Here is a 15,756-nt window from a genome sequence, read left to right as displayed (position 1 = left end):
GGAGGGAGGGAGGGAGGGAAGAAGGGAGGGAGGGAGTGGATGCAGTGCTTTGTTAGGGCGGCCGTTTCCCAAATTTAGAGGCACCTGAATCACCTCAGGGGCATCTTAAACCACGGGGTGCAAAGCCCACCCAGGGTACCTGACTCCGCAGACCAGAGTAGAGCTGGAGAGGTGGCGTCTCTGGTTCTGGGTGACCACATTCTGAGTTAGAAGGTTGGTCTGGGGAGAAGGGAGGGCAATCCCAGGCTGGGAAAGTTCCTGAGCATCGAGCCTGGACATAGCAGATCAGATGGGCGAGTGGTTGTGATGAGCCCCCAGGCAGCCAGGGGCTGAGGCCAGAGCCCCTCACTTCCGAGAAGCGCGTGCAGCCTGAGCCCTGTCTCACCCTCCGTTTCTCAGTCTTTCTCCGTCCTGCCACCCGTTTCTCTCCAGCACCTCCCTGGCGTGATGTGGTTCCCACTTTACACTTGAGGGAGCTGGGACTCCAACAAAGAGGCGGCGTGCCCAACTCACCCACTGGGAGACAGAACTGGGGCCCGAGCCTGGGTCTTTCTGCCTCCATTTTCTGGGCTCTTTCCGCGGCTCCCAAGTTTCCCAGTTTCTGGTAATGCCAGGTGCCCTGTGGGGCTGGGAGCACTAGAGCAGCTTATTTTCGGGGGAAATGGGCTGCCTCGCAGGGGCCCCTAGGGCTTCTGTGTTTTCTTCCTGGATCTGAACTGGAAAAAACCACTCAGGGGGCTGCCTCACGCATGATTCCTGATTCACACCGACACAAAAGAATGAACCCAGCCAAACAAATTCACACAGCCCAAATGCTTGCCCTCTGGGGATGGAAAATTCTCCTTTTGAGTTTCCACCCAGTCCTTCATAAATACATTAATAATGTATCACTCTTGTAAGGAAAATAAAAGGGAACATTTTCAAAGCAAAAGTACAAACACATGTGCATTGAGCCCCTCCTCTGGGCCAGCCAGGTCTGCTCTGGGAGACAATGGGGCCAGAACCAGGCCCTGGGCAGGGAACTTGGGATCTCCCTGGGGTCAGGTGTGGGGACACGTGGAAGGATGGAAGTGTGCAGGGCAAGCTGCTGTGGGGACAGAGAGCAGGCACTCAGTGCCCTCCGAGGGCTTAAGAAAGGCTGCCTGGAGGAGGTGGCACTGAGCTGGGTCTGTCTGGAGGATGAGTGGGATATAGGCAGCCGGGTAAGGAAGGGCAGGAAGGCTCTTCCAGGCAGCAGGACCCACGTAAGCAAAGGTGCGGGCCACGAAGCCGTGCAGCATGCAGGGCGAATAACTGGGATCGTCACGCCAGAGTTCTGAGGCGGCTGCATGGACGTCCCTGACTCGTCAGAGGTGCTGGGCAGAGCTGTGGCCTGAGCAGGTGGTGCTGCTTGATTGGTTAGCAGGACAGGGAATGTCCCCTTCTCTGCTCTGTGAGTTGCTTGTAAGTGGGGCCTCCCATATTCAGGGATGGTTCTTATGGGTCCAGTTGTAACTGTAGCAGGTGTGGACACCATGATGGGGAGCCCAGGGAAGGTGGCCACCACCATCTAGGGCACACCCTGCCTGCTCTGGCCCTTGGCTGTGCCCAGGAGGTTTATCTGAAGGCACCAAATGGCTGGAGAGTGTTCCCCACACTTTGTCAAGGGCTAAGAGCTGATTGATGACACCTTACAGGAGGGACTATGGATGGATGGATTGCTGTCTGTCTGTCTGTCCAGATGGCTGACTGGCTGGCTGGCTGGATGTCTGGCTGTCTGGCTGGCTGTCTGGCTGGCTGTCTGGCTGGCTGGATGGATAGATGTCTGGATGGCTGGCTGGCTGGCTGGCTGGGTGATGCAGACAGGCAGGAATATGGCTTCATCTTGGGCTCCTATTCTCTTCTAGTACCTTCATCCCATTCCATTTTTCTTCCTAACTTTTTAAAATTGAGTTACATAGAAGAAATAAGTACATAAACCTTACATGTACAGTGGAAGAATTCCTATATACATATACATCCATGCAGCTACTGCCAAGATTATGATACAGAACAGTTCTAACTTCCTGGGAGGCCCCTTTCTCCCACCCCACTTTGGAAGGCAGCTATGCTAACCACTATGCCACCAATGCCCCAGGCGCCCACCCCACTTTGAATAGTGACACCATCTACCCGTGACACCAGCCCACCACGTACCCTGTGTGAGCCTTCAGGCACTAAGCCCCAGAAGTCATCCTGTTCACAGTGAACTAGGCGCCCGGCCCTGGCCTTCCTGTCTCACTTCAGTCCTCTGTCCCTCCTCTCATGCCACACTGCCTCAGCCTGGATCAGTGTCACAGCCGCCAGGTGCTCTCCCACCAGGTCAAGTCTCCTCTCTTCTGTCACCTCCTCCACATGGTGGGGTTCTTGAAGACAGTGCGGTCCTTCAGCAACTCCGAATGCAGGCAGTCACCGGTGGCCCACTGTTCCTGTGGCTCTTTGTAGAGGCTGAATGCCAACCAGTTCCTGAGCTGCTGTCTAATCACATGCACTCTGACACCCCAAGGCTTTCCTGGGGACCCCAAGGAAGGGAATGGTGCCAGCGGGCAGTGTGCTAGGAGGAAATGCCCATCCCCCCTCCGGGGTCCCAGGAGCCTTCCCCAGAAACAGAGGATATGATCCAATGGAGAGAGAAATGGAAGAATAAAGCCCAAACAAAGGGCAGGAAATGCCATTCTGGGCTGGGTGGTCCCTGGGAAGGGGCTGGTGGACAAAGAGATGCCTGGAAATGCCTCTGGGTGTCCCTCCCAACTTGTCCCCATAGGGCAGATGGAAATGCAGGCTCTCAGGCCAGCTGAGAGTAGAGACAGTTCCCAGGAGACTTTTGCCAGCACTCTCCGTTGTTTTGACCAGTTTTCAGTGGGTGGCTCCTCCGGGCCCCTGGCTCGGCTCATTCCTGCTCCTCCCTGCTCCTCCGTCATCTGACATCCTAGCGGTCTCTCTTCTAGCAAGTCTTTCTTGAACCACTCTGATAACCAGGGTTGGATGCCCCCTGCTCGGTGCTGTGGTCCCCATACTGTGCCTGCCTGATCACTCATCCAGACTATGACCCCCCCCAGGGGGGCAGGGACCATGTCACATTCACCCCTGTATCCCTGGTTCAGCCCTGGCACATAGCTGGTGCTCAGGGGAACTTCGATGGGTGATGGGAAGAATGAGCAAGTGCCTGGGGAGCAAATGAGAGCCCTTCTCAGCCCTGTCCTAACCTTCCTGTTGCGGATTCCTGTGTCTCCTCCGCGCACCCCCCTCCTCTGCTTAGAGAGGAAGAGGGTGAGGACCTGCTTGACTTCTGGCCTCCAAGCACCGTCCTCTCTCCTTTTATCCACACCTGAGACCCCCTTCCTTAGGGGAGAACCGAACTTTTTTTTTTAATGTTTTGTTTTAATTTTGAGAGAGAGAGAGAGAAAAAGCATGAACTGGGGAGGGACAGAGAGAGAGGGAGACACAGAATCTGAAGCAGGCTCCAGGCTCTGAGCTGTCAGCACAGAGACTGCCATGGGGCTCAAACCCACGAACTGTGAGAGCATGACCTGAGCCAACGCCAGCCACTCAACTGTCTGAGCCACTCAGGTGCCCCGACCAGAACTTTTCAACTAGAGAGAAACTCAGGCTAGCTTTGATAAGTAGTTCTTTGGCACCTTACTTTTGGAGGGTGAGAGGAGGTGAATCAAATCACTTTCTTAAAAATCTGCAAGTATGTCAAAGGGAAAAAAAACAAAAGCTCTGGACTAAAGGCCAGGGGACCCAGCCCTGCCAATAATAATTCACCTTATTTCCTGAGCACCTACTATGTGCCAAGGACCACACTAGGTGCTTTACTTCCATTATCTCATTTAATGGAGGCATTATTACTATTATTATCCCCAAAATTCCCATTATACAGATGAGGACACTGAGGCACAGAGAGGTTAAAATATCTACCAGGAAAGAGCCAAGTCAGATCTGTCTGATCCCAAACCCTGCCTGCTGGGCCCAGGGTCAGGCTGCATTTTCTCCATGGCTCTGCTCCCTCTGGATGCCCCCACATCTACACTGGGTCGTATGGAAAAGACCAGAAGGTGGCTGCAGCAGGGGTTGGTGCATGCCCCCCAGGAGGCTAACGGCAGCCTCTCAGGAGGAACGGGAGCCTTCCTGGCACAAAAGCCGCTGGCACATGATCTGGAACTGAGCAGGGGCTAAGCTGCAGGGAGTAGCCCGTGCTGCCCCGCAAAAGTGAATCTTCAGTGTTTTTAACAAACACGAACTCCATGGTAGCTACCAGAAGAAACATCCCAAACTGCTCCAAATCGCTGCTTCTTGGGAGCGGGTCTGGGGCAGACGAGCCGTGATGCAGGGCACTTATTTTTCATTACGAGTCTGCCAGTGGCATTGATATAGTTAAGCAAAGTTTCGTTTTTAAAAAAGAGACCGCGCCCAGTGAAACGCTCTTCCTCCACTTGTAAACGCATGTATTTCTTTCTTTCTCCTCCCCCTCCACTACTTCTCTCCCCGTCCCCATGTTTTTTTCCAGGAAGAAAAAATGTTGGCCATCCTGGTGCGGCACGAAGTTCGGAGTGGAGTCTCGGGCAACGTGGGCATGGAGGTGGATGGGCTGCCCTTCCACGGCACCCACGCGCAGATGGTCCAGAAGCTGGTGGACGTCACCACGACCTGTGTGTGACTGTGCGTGTACAGTGCGTACCAGGTGGCTGTGCCTGGGTCTAGGGAGGAGTCCTCTGAGGCCCCCCGGGTTCTTTGCACCCAGTCCTGGGTGAGCAACGCCCGGAACACCACGTGCCTGCCGCCTGGGACGGGAGAGTGCAGATGATAGAGACCAAGGAGAAGGTTTCTTCGGGCTCTCCGGTTTCTTGTTTTCTTCCTAAGTGCTAACAGGCATTGCTTTCATCCCTCCTCACTCCTGCTTCTTCAGAGCACCAACATGGTCTGCTCTGAGAGTTCTCTGACCAACCGCCTAATGGGGACACCAGCAAAAAGATTACTTGCCAGGAAGACACAAGAGTAGCCACGACCAGAGCCATGAACAAGCCCTCAGGCTAATTAAGATAGAGTAAAAAAAAAAAAAAAAAAAAGGAGGGGGGCACCTGGGTGGCTCAGTCGGTTAAGCGTCTGACCCTTGATTTTGGCTCAGGCTATGAGATCGAGCCCTGTGTCGGGCTCCCCGTTGAGAGTGTGGAACCTCCTTGGGATCCTCTCTCTCCGTCTCTCTGTCCTTCCCCCACTCTCTCTCTTTCTCTCTCAAAATAAACAAATAAAAACTAGAAATTGTCAAATGTACAACTATGCAGCATAGATTTACAAAGCTCTGGGATGTTACTGAAGGTTTCTCACTACCACCACCAACAAAATATTTATACCTCTGAAATGCTCTCGTTTTCAGACATTGGGTCTTTGGGGCACCGGGCGGCTCAGTTGGTGGAGCGTCCATGATCTCTATGGCTTGTAAGTTCGAGCCCCGCGTCAGGCTCTGTGCTGACAAACAGCTCAGAGCCTGGAGCCTGCTTCAGAGTCTCTATCTCCCTCTCTCTCTGCCCCGCCCCTGCTAATGCTCTGTCTCTTAAAAATAAATAAATGTTAAAATAATTTTAAATTTAAAAAAATGGGTGCCTGGGTGGCTCAGTCGGTTAAGCCACTGGCTTCGGCTCAGGTCAGATCTGACGTTTGTGGGTTCGAGCCCCGCATCGGGCTCTGTGCTGACAGCCAGCTCAGAGCCTGGAGCCTGCTTCTGGTTCTGTGTTCTTTCTCTCTCTGCCCCTCTCCCTCTCATGCTCTGTCTCTCTCTGTATCAAAAATAAATTAAAAAAAATAAAATAATTTTTAAAAACATTGGGTCTTCAAACCTTACATTTATCACCATCACCCCTCCTGTCTCTTCCTCACCTCTCGTCACCCCCACACGTCCTGACACTCCTACCACAGAGCCTGACACTTCTCCTACCTCCTCTCCATGTGCTCAGCCCCAGCCCGGAGCCGGTGGCCTTGGCCTCCCTGAGAAGGAGGGCAGCCACACTGCTGGAGCCAGGGGGTGGGGGTCAGGAGCTTCTAGGGCTCAGGTGACTCACAGGGTCCTGCTGGACGATTGTGGTCAGCTTGCCTTATCTCCCTCACAATCTTCCAGGGCACATTTCCCAGAAAATTAGAAGCAGAGTCATCGACCACATCCCATAACTCTCCCCAGTTGAGCGAGTCTTGTGCTCGCTCACTGCCGAGTGACGGCTCACTCATCCAGATGGGGTGGTCTGGCTTCCCAGCTGCAGCTCCAGATGCTTGCTGGGCCTGCTTCGTGTTACTTCCTTAATCACGTCCACTTCAGTTCTTTAAGAGGTGTTAGTTGTAAAGCGTGAAACACACGCTACAAAAATTACCTCTAGATTGTCTACTCAACGGTAGAAGTTAAAGCCAAAGCGTGTGGTGAGCAATCTGGGATTAACTTCCAGCGCTACTTATGTGGCAAAGCCCCTGGCCAGCTGGGGATGGGACAGTCCTGACCTCCCTTTGTCATTCTGGCGAGGAGTCCCCACCTACAGGTCTGTGCTTCCGCTGACGTGGCCCCAAGGGTGGACGTGCTCATTGTGATGAGTTCACTCCCTCCATCTGCAACTTCGCACAGCTCCCTGAGCCTGTCTCAGCTCCCAGCTTTACCGGTTAGGTATCTTGCACTTACAGCTTTTGCCCCTGAGTTGAGACCGCAGAGCTCCGTGTAATGGGGGCCCCTGAGAGCCTGCCCAGGCACCTGTGAGTATCAATGGCTAGAAGAAAGGAAGCGTCACTTTGGTAAAGCTGCCATCACTCTTCTGATTCATATTTTGGGGAAAGACACTAATGGGCCTTTGGTTTTGCAATAGTAATAACAGTTCTGCTCTGGCATGGAGATGTTTAAGGCATGACTGTGAAATAGGTTCCGTGCACTGTGGCCAGAAGTTTATGGGATGATGATGACATTGTTTGTGACAGAGGCCGAGATGTGGGTGGAGCCCAGAGAAGGCTGCGAGTGGGGGTCCTAGTTCTGGAGTGAGACATCCACAGCCCCCACCCCTGCAAGGAGACTGGGGCTAAGGTGCAAGCAGGAATAGAGCCCTCAGCGGGACCAGCCCTGGACCACTGGAGCTCTGAGTTCCAGGATCCAGTTTTCAGGCATTTCTGTTCCACAGGATGATTCCTGGTCAAGTCTTTCATAAAGTTTTGCTCAAGTTTATCCTAGCATTGGCTGTGTTTTGATAAAGGACCTGTGTCCACGTCTAGGGTAACAGAGCGAGCGTGGCTATGGCCTGGAGAAGCCAGTTGCAGTGGGACAAGAGTGTATGTCAATGATGCGATGTGTCTGCCAGAAAAGCTAACGCATCAACAGAAGCACAGTGGGGGAGGGGCCCCTGGGTGGTTCAGCGGGTTAAGCGATTGACTTCAGCTCAGGTCATGATCTCACAGTTCGTGGGTTTGAGCCCCACGTCGGGCTCTCTGCCGTTAGCACAGATCGCACTTCAGATCCTCTGTTTCCCCCTCTCTCTGTCCCTACCCCCGCACCCTATCTCTCTCTTTCTCAGAAATAAATAAATGAAGAAGAAAGAAGCAGAAGCAAGAAGAAGCACAGTGAGGTAAACGGTCCCTTTCCCCTCAGTGCAGATCAGACAGGCTTGGTCTCACTTCAGAGCCAAGCATCACATTTGAGGATGTGAATTTTTATTCAGGTAAGGTACAGGAAGGGATGAGCTTAAAACCTGTTGCCTGGAGGTAGGTGGCTTAAAGAGCCATCTGTCAGAGACTGGCGGGATGCTCACCACTTCTGCTTCCTCCTCCTGAATGCAGAGGAAAACTACATTTCCCAGCCTCTCTTCAGTTGGGTTGGACCATGTGACTGGAATCTGGCCAATGAAGTGTGAGTAGTAGATACCAACTACTTCCAGATGTGGCCATAAGTACCCTGTGCGATTCTCTTTGTGCTGCCTCCTGCCTCCCCTGCCTGTGTGCACGGCACAGTACCCCAAGATGCTGGAACCTCTCGATGGAAGGATTCTGAATCACTGCCATCACTTGGACGAAGCCTTCCCAGACCTGGCAGCCTCTCGGTGGACTTTGGATGAACGGGAGACAAGCTTTACTTGTTGTAAGGCGCTGTGATTTGGGGAGGGGGAGTATACTCATCACCCAGCCTTGTCTAATACAAGCTTGCAAGGTTTAATACTGAGAAGTAGGATAAGAAAAGTCTCTTTAGATGCCAGTACTGGAAGGCCCAGGGGCTCCAGAGGCAGAGTTCATGCGCTCTGAGGCCAGTGGGGAAAGTGTTCCACTTTGGCTCATTAGGAGTTGAGATTTTCTGCCCAACCCTGGAATGACTTATCTCGAGTAGTAGCAAATTGGTGTCATTGGTGGTATTTGTTCAGAAAATTAGACCACCACTTGGGGGAGAGGGGATATACCTGGGATAATTCATGGACAGGAAATGGGGTCTCACAACCTCTATGGTGTATTCCAGGGCTGATATCTAACGTCTAATCCAGCAGTGTCCTTCTGAGAGATGTTGAATTCAAGCAAATGGAATTGAAACCCCATTCCTCCAGGTCACTGGGGACTCTTGTGACCTCCAGGTGATTGCCACCAATGGCCACTGACTCACTAGATGAATCCTAGGAATGGTGGCGGAAGGCTCGCCAGCTTCAAGAAGCAGGTTTTTCAGAAATGCAGTGAACCGAGTGGACCACATTCTGGCTGTCTTGGCTCCAGCAGCCAGAGGAAAGCAGCAGATGGGGATGCATTCTGTGCTGAGAATTTCTCCCACTCTTGTCTGGCCAACCCACAGACCAGTGTGTATAAACAGGAAGATGAGCCCTCATCTCGCTAAGCAACAGGGGTGAATAAAAAAGGAATCTAATGACTCCGTCACCTTCCATCCAAACCAGATGGGCCTTTGCCTCCATCCATTCTCTCAGGAGAGAAAGAAGTCTTAATCCCCAATAACGTCTTCACTTAGTCTGTTTGGAAGAAGGATCAATTCTTGCAGAACACTTCGGGACTCCAGGAATCTGACCCAGTGAAGGATTAAGTGAGCCAAACCAAATTTACATTTTAATATGATGAAGTTAATCTTGAGCAATAAACATGTAGCCTTCCACAGTTGAGAAGATGCTAAAACCTTAAAGGGCTGGTCAACAAATGTGAGCCTCTGCAAACAAAACCCACAAGTGAGGACATCCCCGAGGGATGACTCCAGCAGGTCTCTCTACTTTGGCAATCTTCCCTGGTGAGGGAGGTGGTCTGTCTGATCAAGCCATTCCTCACCATGGGGGACAAAGGGAGTGATATTCTCCAAATCACAGGGCTGGACTCTGTTCTTAGAAGGGAAGGGACCAAGTTAAGTCCCATAGTGGATTTGTAACAATGTGCTAAAGAGCTGGAGACACTTTATTGAATCTCAAGAGGAGAGAGAGAAGACCTGGCTTCATTCGAAGGCTCCATCCTTTTTGGCCACTGTTGGTGACCAAAGGCAAACACCCTGATTTCTCTGACTTTTCTCTAAGGAAGCCAATTTCTGGATCTTCCTGACTTTGTTGGGTATTTCAAGAGCTTTCTAGATACCCCTGGTGTTGGAAGACCCTCCTTTTCCATAAGGAGACGGTTGTTTACTTTGCTTTATTTGCAGACTCAAGTTTGCTACATAAGTCCATTGCACAGTCCAACACACACATTCTTGGCATAAAAGGGAGGACAATACAAAAATACAACTCTTGATAGTAAAAGGAACCACCCTCAGCTCATCCCCGTCCATCCTCCTAGTGGGAACACCCATGTTTAAGGTCAAAATAGGGGGAAATTTGGCATGAGGAGGCACGGAGTCTCAACCAGTTCCATTGCCCCAGTGAGATTCTGGGCTGGGGCTGGGTGGACTTTTCTTGGCAGTATGGCCATTTCCTGCCACTTTCAGATCTGGTCACTTCCTCCTCTAGGAAGGGAAGAGGAGCTCCCCAGGTTCCAGAGGCCTTCCATAAGGAGCTAGAGTAGGGCTATCTAGTCAAAGCCAAAGCCACTTCCCTGGGACACATCCAACCTGGGGTATCTGCCTCTGGCCACCCCTGATTGGAGGGTAAGAGACTCAGGATAAATCCCCCTCTTGGAAAGGGATGGGAGGAGAGAGTCAGAGAGATCTAGAAGATTTTCTCCTTGGCTCTCCTTTTAGCAGATTCCAGAAATGTTCTACAGATGCCAGCTTGTATCTCCCTGCCGCTGGTCCCTCCCCAGGCTTGAGTCCACCTAGCCCCTTGGCAGTGAGGAGCTTGAATCCCAGAACTCTGAGGAAAGTCAGAGTTGGCCCCAGCCCACTGACCGGGAAATCTGAAGGGCTAGCATTTCTGTAAAGGTGGGCAGATATGGAGCAGCAAGAAGTTCCTCAGGTCCTTGGTATGTTCACCAGGGTGGAGTCTCAGCCTGGTCGGGCACGAAGTTGCAGGAGAGATGAGACTGGTCCTGAGCTTTCCAGGATGGAACACAAGATGGCGGTCAGTACCCTGGTCTACAAGTGGCCCTACAGACCCACTACCACCTCCAGGTGGTAAGGTGGGACATCTGGCAGATGAGCAGCGCTGGAGAACAGGAGGAGGCAGGGCGAGCCCGGGGCCACCTCCTCTTCTTGTCCCAGGAGCTACTTAATCCATCATGGAGCTTAACCCCAGGCCTCTGGGCTGAGAGATGCCAGAGAATGAGTCTCTATTTTGTTTTGTTGTATCTGAGGACTCGGAGAGAATGTCAGGGTCCTCTCTGAGGCTGCTAGACCCTCCACTGGTGTGTGGCAGGTGGCCAAGGTGGGGACTGGGGTGGGGAGACAACTCTGCCAGCGGTCACATAACCTTAGCCTCAGTGTCTTGGCACAGAGCTGTCATGGAGACCCTGGCATTTTAACTGTGAATACACGCACTCTTGCACATGCGTGCGCGCACACACACACACACACACACACACACACACACAGTTCCTGGCTTCCATATCTGGTGCTTCTGGGCAGATGGAAACAAAATTAATTAGAACCCTGTGTGTTGGGAACTCAGTTAGACACTGGCTTTAGGCCTCTGTCCCGACACTGAGCTTCAGAACTGGCTGTTTAAAAGGACCACAGACATGGCTCCAGGGAGCCCTGGGATTTGTCTTCCATCAGCCCTGGGGCTTGTAGAATCCACTCAACTCTCCCTGTGAAAGTGAGACACGCCCAAAGCTGGGATCTCTCCTCTCCTGTCACTCCCTTCACTGTCCCCCAACCACACGCCCCCAGTGCCCGACCACCTCCCCACCTTCCTTCTCCCCTCCAACCCCTCGGAGGTCATGTTCCCTCTGACCCCTTTGTGGGGTGGGGCTCAAGTGTTAAGGATGACAATACAGCTTCGTGCGTCATGTCCTCAGGAAACAGCCGTGCATTTGGACGGGTGTCGTCTGTGACAATGGAACTGGAAGGACCGGGCAGGTGTCCACCCAGACACCCACCCTCCTTTCCCAGTCCCCATCCCTCACACTCTGCACTCTCCCCCCAGCATCCCGTCTCTGAGAACCTCCCGAAGGTGACAATTCCCTGTCTTCTTCTCCCCAGAGGCCGGCAGCGGACAACACCCAGCAGCTCAGCAAGCTGGAGCGGGCTCCAGGACCAGAGAGGCCTCGCGGCAGCCCAGGCCCATCGTTCCCTCCCGTAGGAAGAGGAACCTGCACTTGGCCGAACGGCAGCAGACGGTGGGCAAGCTCAGGCCTCAAGTAGCCCGACACGGTGGCGGTGGCGGCGGGACCCTGGCTAGGCCAAGCCGCCTGTGGGGGACCCGCCCACCCCAGGCGAGTTGGGGGCCTGGAAGGTCGAGTGGAGCCTGGTCAGCAGCTCAGGTTCATCGCTTTTCCCCGAGGTGTCGGGGGCGCCTGACGTGTAGGTCTCCCTGGCCCGGCTGGTCCTGGAGCAGGTGAGGACGGCCAGGCAGGCCCCGCGCAGGCGGCCCAGGTCCCTGTGGGTGGACTCGCTGACGAAGCAGTACAGCACGGGGTCGGCCACGCAGTTGAAGCTGGTGAGGAGCAGGGAGAAGTGGTAGGCGTTGAAGATGGCCTTGGCGAACGGGCAGCTGTGCTCCCAGAGGCTGCGCACCAGCAGCAGGGCGTGGTAGGGCAGGAAGCAGGCCAGGAAGATGACCACGGTGCTGAACACGAGCCGCTGGATCTGGTCCTTGCGGCTCTTCTGGGTGCCGTGGCTCCGGCGCACGGCCCGCAGGATGCCCTGGTAGGAGGCCAGCAGCAGGCACAGGGGGAAGAGGAAGCCCACCAGGAAGCGGTAGTGGTTGATGCCGCGCTGCCATGGCTGCAGCGGGTAGTGCTCGAAGCAGACGCGGTGCCGCTCGTAGTCCTCCACCACCTCCTGGTGCATGAAGAAGTAGACGCTGGTCAGCAGCTCCTTGGCCCAGATGAGCACGCTGACGGCCACGGCCGCCTTCAGGGTGCGGAACTGGTGGAAGCGGAAGGGGTGGGCCACGGCCAGGTAGCGGTCGATGGAGATGCAGCACAGGAAGCCCACGCTGATGTAGATGTTCTCGTAGAGGAGGACGCCGCACAGCTGGCAGGACAGGTCTCCGTGCGACCAGTTGTCATGCTGCAGCACGTACTGCAGCCAGAAGGGTAGTGAGCAGATGTAGAAGAGGTCGGCCACCGTCAGGTTGCACAGGTACACGCCCAGCTCGTTCCGGGCCTTGATCTGCAGGAAGCCGAAGTAGAGGGACAGGCAGTTGGCCGGGAAGCCCACCACCAGCACCGCCACATAGACCACCGGGGCCAGAGTCTGGTGGATGGTGTGGTCGATGGAACAGTTCTGCGACGTGCTGTTCTCAGTGATGTTCCCCATCTTCGGGCCTCAAGGGGCCTCGCCCCTCATGGGCTCAGGGAAGGGGCCAGGCTCTCTGACACCATCTTGTTTACAGGATGTGGTTCGAGCTGTATCAAGGGCTGGGCCTCTTTGGTAGCAGGTAAGTCCCTGAAAGGTAAAAAAAAGCAGGAAAGGCTTAGAATAATAGTGGCTAACATTTATGTAGCACCTACTGTGTGCCAGGTCCTGTGCTAAGTGCCTCACTCGACTGAGAAGATGGACCAGCTTCACCTCAACTAGAGTGTCTGAATGGGTCGCACACCAAGACATTAAAACGTGGCTTAGGCTTCCCTGTCCCCCTTCCCCAGCTTCCTGTCCCTTGTTTATTGCCTGGTCTCTCAGGGCAGCAAGCAAGACTAGGAACTCTTGTGAGCACAAACTCTCCAAGAGAAGCTCAAGGTAGAGGTCAACTCCAATCTACACACCACAGTGAGGGCCCGAGCCATCCTCTACAACAGCATTATGCAGAAGTCACATTTTTCCTACGAGCTCCAAGAAATGTACCACTGAAGTCACAGCTCCTTCTGGGGGCCTCTCCAGACAACACGGCCCAACCCCCACACATCCTACTGTGCTCTGGCAAGAGACAATGGCCACGCTTCCCTCAGGCCCCTGCCTGAATTCCTGAGTGTTCACCAGGAGGTGCTACCTCACCTCTTCTCTGGGGAATTCAGGACCCAACGCAGGAAATAGCACAAGACAGGAAGCGACAGAAATGAACACGAGGCCCAGGTCAGCCGCTTACAGGCTGCGCAAGTCATTTACCCCTTGTGAGTCTCAGCTTCCTCATCTAGAAGGTGGGGATAGAAACATTTGCCCTCAGGGGCAGTATCAGGGCCACAAAAAATGATGGATGTCAAAATGCAAGGCATTGTTTGGCCAGAGGGAAAGAGGCGGAGTAAAAGATGGTAGTCTTACTCCCATTTGCGAGAAGTTTATCGTGTTGAGAATTTAAGAAAGAAAATGCTATTGCTATACTGAGGTACATTAGAACAAAACATCGGGGCACCTGGGGGGCTCAGTCAGTTAAGTGTCTGGCTTCGGCTCAGGTCATGATCTCACGGTTCATGGGTTCGAGCCCCGCTTCGGGCTCTGTGCTGACAGCTAGCTCAGAGCCTGAAGCCTGCTTCAGATTCTATGTCTCCCTCTCTCTCTGACCCTCCCCTGCTCACGCTGTCTCTCTCTGTCTCTCAAAAATGAATAAAAAACATCAAAAAAAGAACAAAATAGAATAAAAGTTTTTGTTGGGAGCCTACTTTATAAATTAATATATCTGATATATATAATGAAAGGCCTGAGCTACTCTGTTGGTTAAACATTTCCAGCTCTAGTGAAAAATCTCACTGTGGGTCTAAATCAGGATTTTTCAACTTATGGTTTGTTTGTTTACCAGTCATGCTCCCTGGGGGGCACTTGGGTGACTCAGTCAGTTGAGTGTCGAACTCTTGATTTCAGCTCAGGTCATGAGCCCAGGGTTGTGGGATCAAGCCCTGTATCAGGCTCCGTACTGAGCATGGAGCCTGTTTAGGATTCTCTCTCCCTCTCTTTCTCTGCTCCTCTCCCCTCTCGCTTTCTCATGCTCTCTCTCTCTCAAAGAAAGAAAGAAAGAAAAAAGAATCATTCTCCCAAAGAGCCTCTTTAGACATTTTCCCCCAACCACTCCCTTTCCATGAAATTTTAATACCCCATATATATATACATATTACATATCTGTTTGTGTATTGTAGCCCTTTGGAGGTTGACAAATTATTGTAATAGCTCAGATTTTTTTCACCCCACCCAAGAACCAATTTCATCCCCGCCAGAAAATGTACAGTCTCTATGGTTGCAAATTCTGAATGACTGATGTTTGAATTAAGCTATTTTGAATTTTTTAAACATGTATTTATTTTTGAGAGACAGAGATAGAGCATGAGCAGAGAGAGAGGGAGACACAGAATCGGAAGCAAGCTCCAGGCGCCAAGCGGTCAGCATGGAGCCCAGCTCAGGGCTCACACCCACAAACTGCGAGATCATGATCTGTGCCAAAGTCAGATGCTTAACCAACTGAGCCACCCAGGCGCCCCTGAATTAAACTATTTTGAAGTACCAGCAGATCAACCCTGTCCTTTGCATTGTCTCTCGACAATAGTCAGTTCAAGACCTAAGGACTCAGAAGGGAAACCCCTCAGAGTGTGTCACTGGCCACCTCACCGCCGGCTGGCGAGCCACCCCTCCCCCCCCATCTCCCTCCTGCAGCTCTGCTGTGGCTCCTGCCTGGCCTCTTGCCTCTAAGTGGGCAACAGGTGGTTCTGGCCCAAAGCGACCCTCCTCGGCTGGGCTCCTCGGGGCTCCACCCCACATGCCCTGCCCATTACCCACATGGAAGCCACAGCCAGCTCCCTAAATCTAACCAGGTCTTCTTCTTCCTTGCTTAAAACCCACTGAGATGGCTTCTTAGCACACAGACAGGAAAACCCAAACTCCGTAGGGGGCCTAGCGGGCCCAGCATGGTGCGGCCCCAGCTCCCTCCGCCTTGCCCACCACGGCCACCCTCTGGCTACAAAGGCCAGCTTTCTGGGCCTCAGGCCCCAGGGCCTTTGCATAACAGGTGCCTCTCTGGAGTGCTGCCCCTGCCCTCCCCCCACCTCCACATCCACCTCTGACTCCTGTTATGCCAGATCTTGGCTCAACTGTCACCTCCTCTGGAGGCCTTCCCTGACCACCCCACCCAAGGCAGCCCCCTCCCTGGTCACTGTCACATCATCGTGTGCGCTCCTCAGAGCTCCCATCAGCATCTGAGATAGTTCTTGTTGGTTTACTTGTCTGCCGCTGCCGGTCCGTCTCCTCTGTGAGAATGCGAATCCCAAGAGGACAGAGGCCATGTGCGCCAC

General features: G+C 53.3%; 2 protein-coding genes across 8 annotated transcripts in view; one reads left to right on the top strand and one right to left on the bottom strand.

Annotated features, from left to right (window-relative positions):
- The window catches only part of DGLUCY (D-glutamate cyclase), a 72,985-nt gene extending 67,881 nt beyond the window's left edge, over positions 1-5,104 (top strand). The window contains exon 13 of the mRNA XM_029952165.1: positions 4,529-5,104. Within this exon, the coding sequence (XP_029808025.1) occupies positions 4,529-4,678 (150 nt within the window). The 3' untranslated portion in view covers positions 4,679-5,104. The remainder of the gene's footprint in view (positions 1-4,528) is intronic.
- Positions 5,105-9,620: 4,516 nt separating this feature from the next.
- GPR68 (G protein-coupled receptor 68) overlaps positions 9,621-15,756 on the bottom strand; it is a 28,489-nt gene continuing 22,353 nt past the window's right edge. For all 7 annotated transcript variants that reach the window (XM_029952010.1, XM_029952012.1, XM_029952011.1 and 4 more), the window contains one exon: positions 9,621-12,991. In XM_029952010.1, coding sequence (XP_029807870.1) covers positions 11,777-12,862 — 1,086 coding nt within the window. In that variant the 5' untranslated portion in view covers positions 12,863-12,991 and the 3' untranslated portion in view covers positions 9,621-11,776. The remainder of the gene's footprint in view (positions 12,992-15,756) is intronic.

Source organism: Suricata suricatta, chromosome 9 (genome assembly GCF_006229205.1).
Source record: "Suricata suricatta isolate VVHF042 chromosome 9, meerkat_22Aug2017_6uvM2_HiC, whole genome shotgun sequence".
Classification (NCBI taxonomy): domain Eukaryota; kingdom Metazoa; phylum Chordata; class Mammalia; order Carnivora; family Herpestidae; genus Suricata; species Suricata suricatta.
The sequence above is the reverse complement of the archived record's forward strand: the minus strand, read 5'-3'. Positions and strand labels throughout refer to the sequence as shown.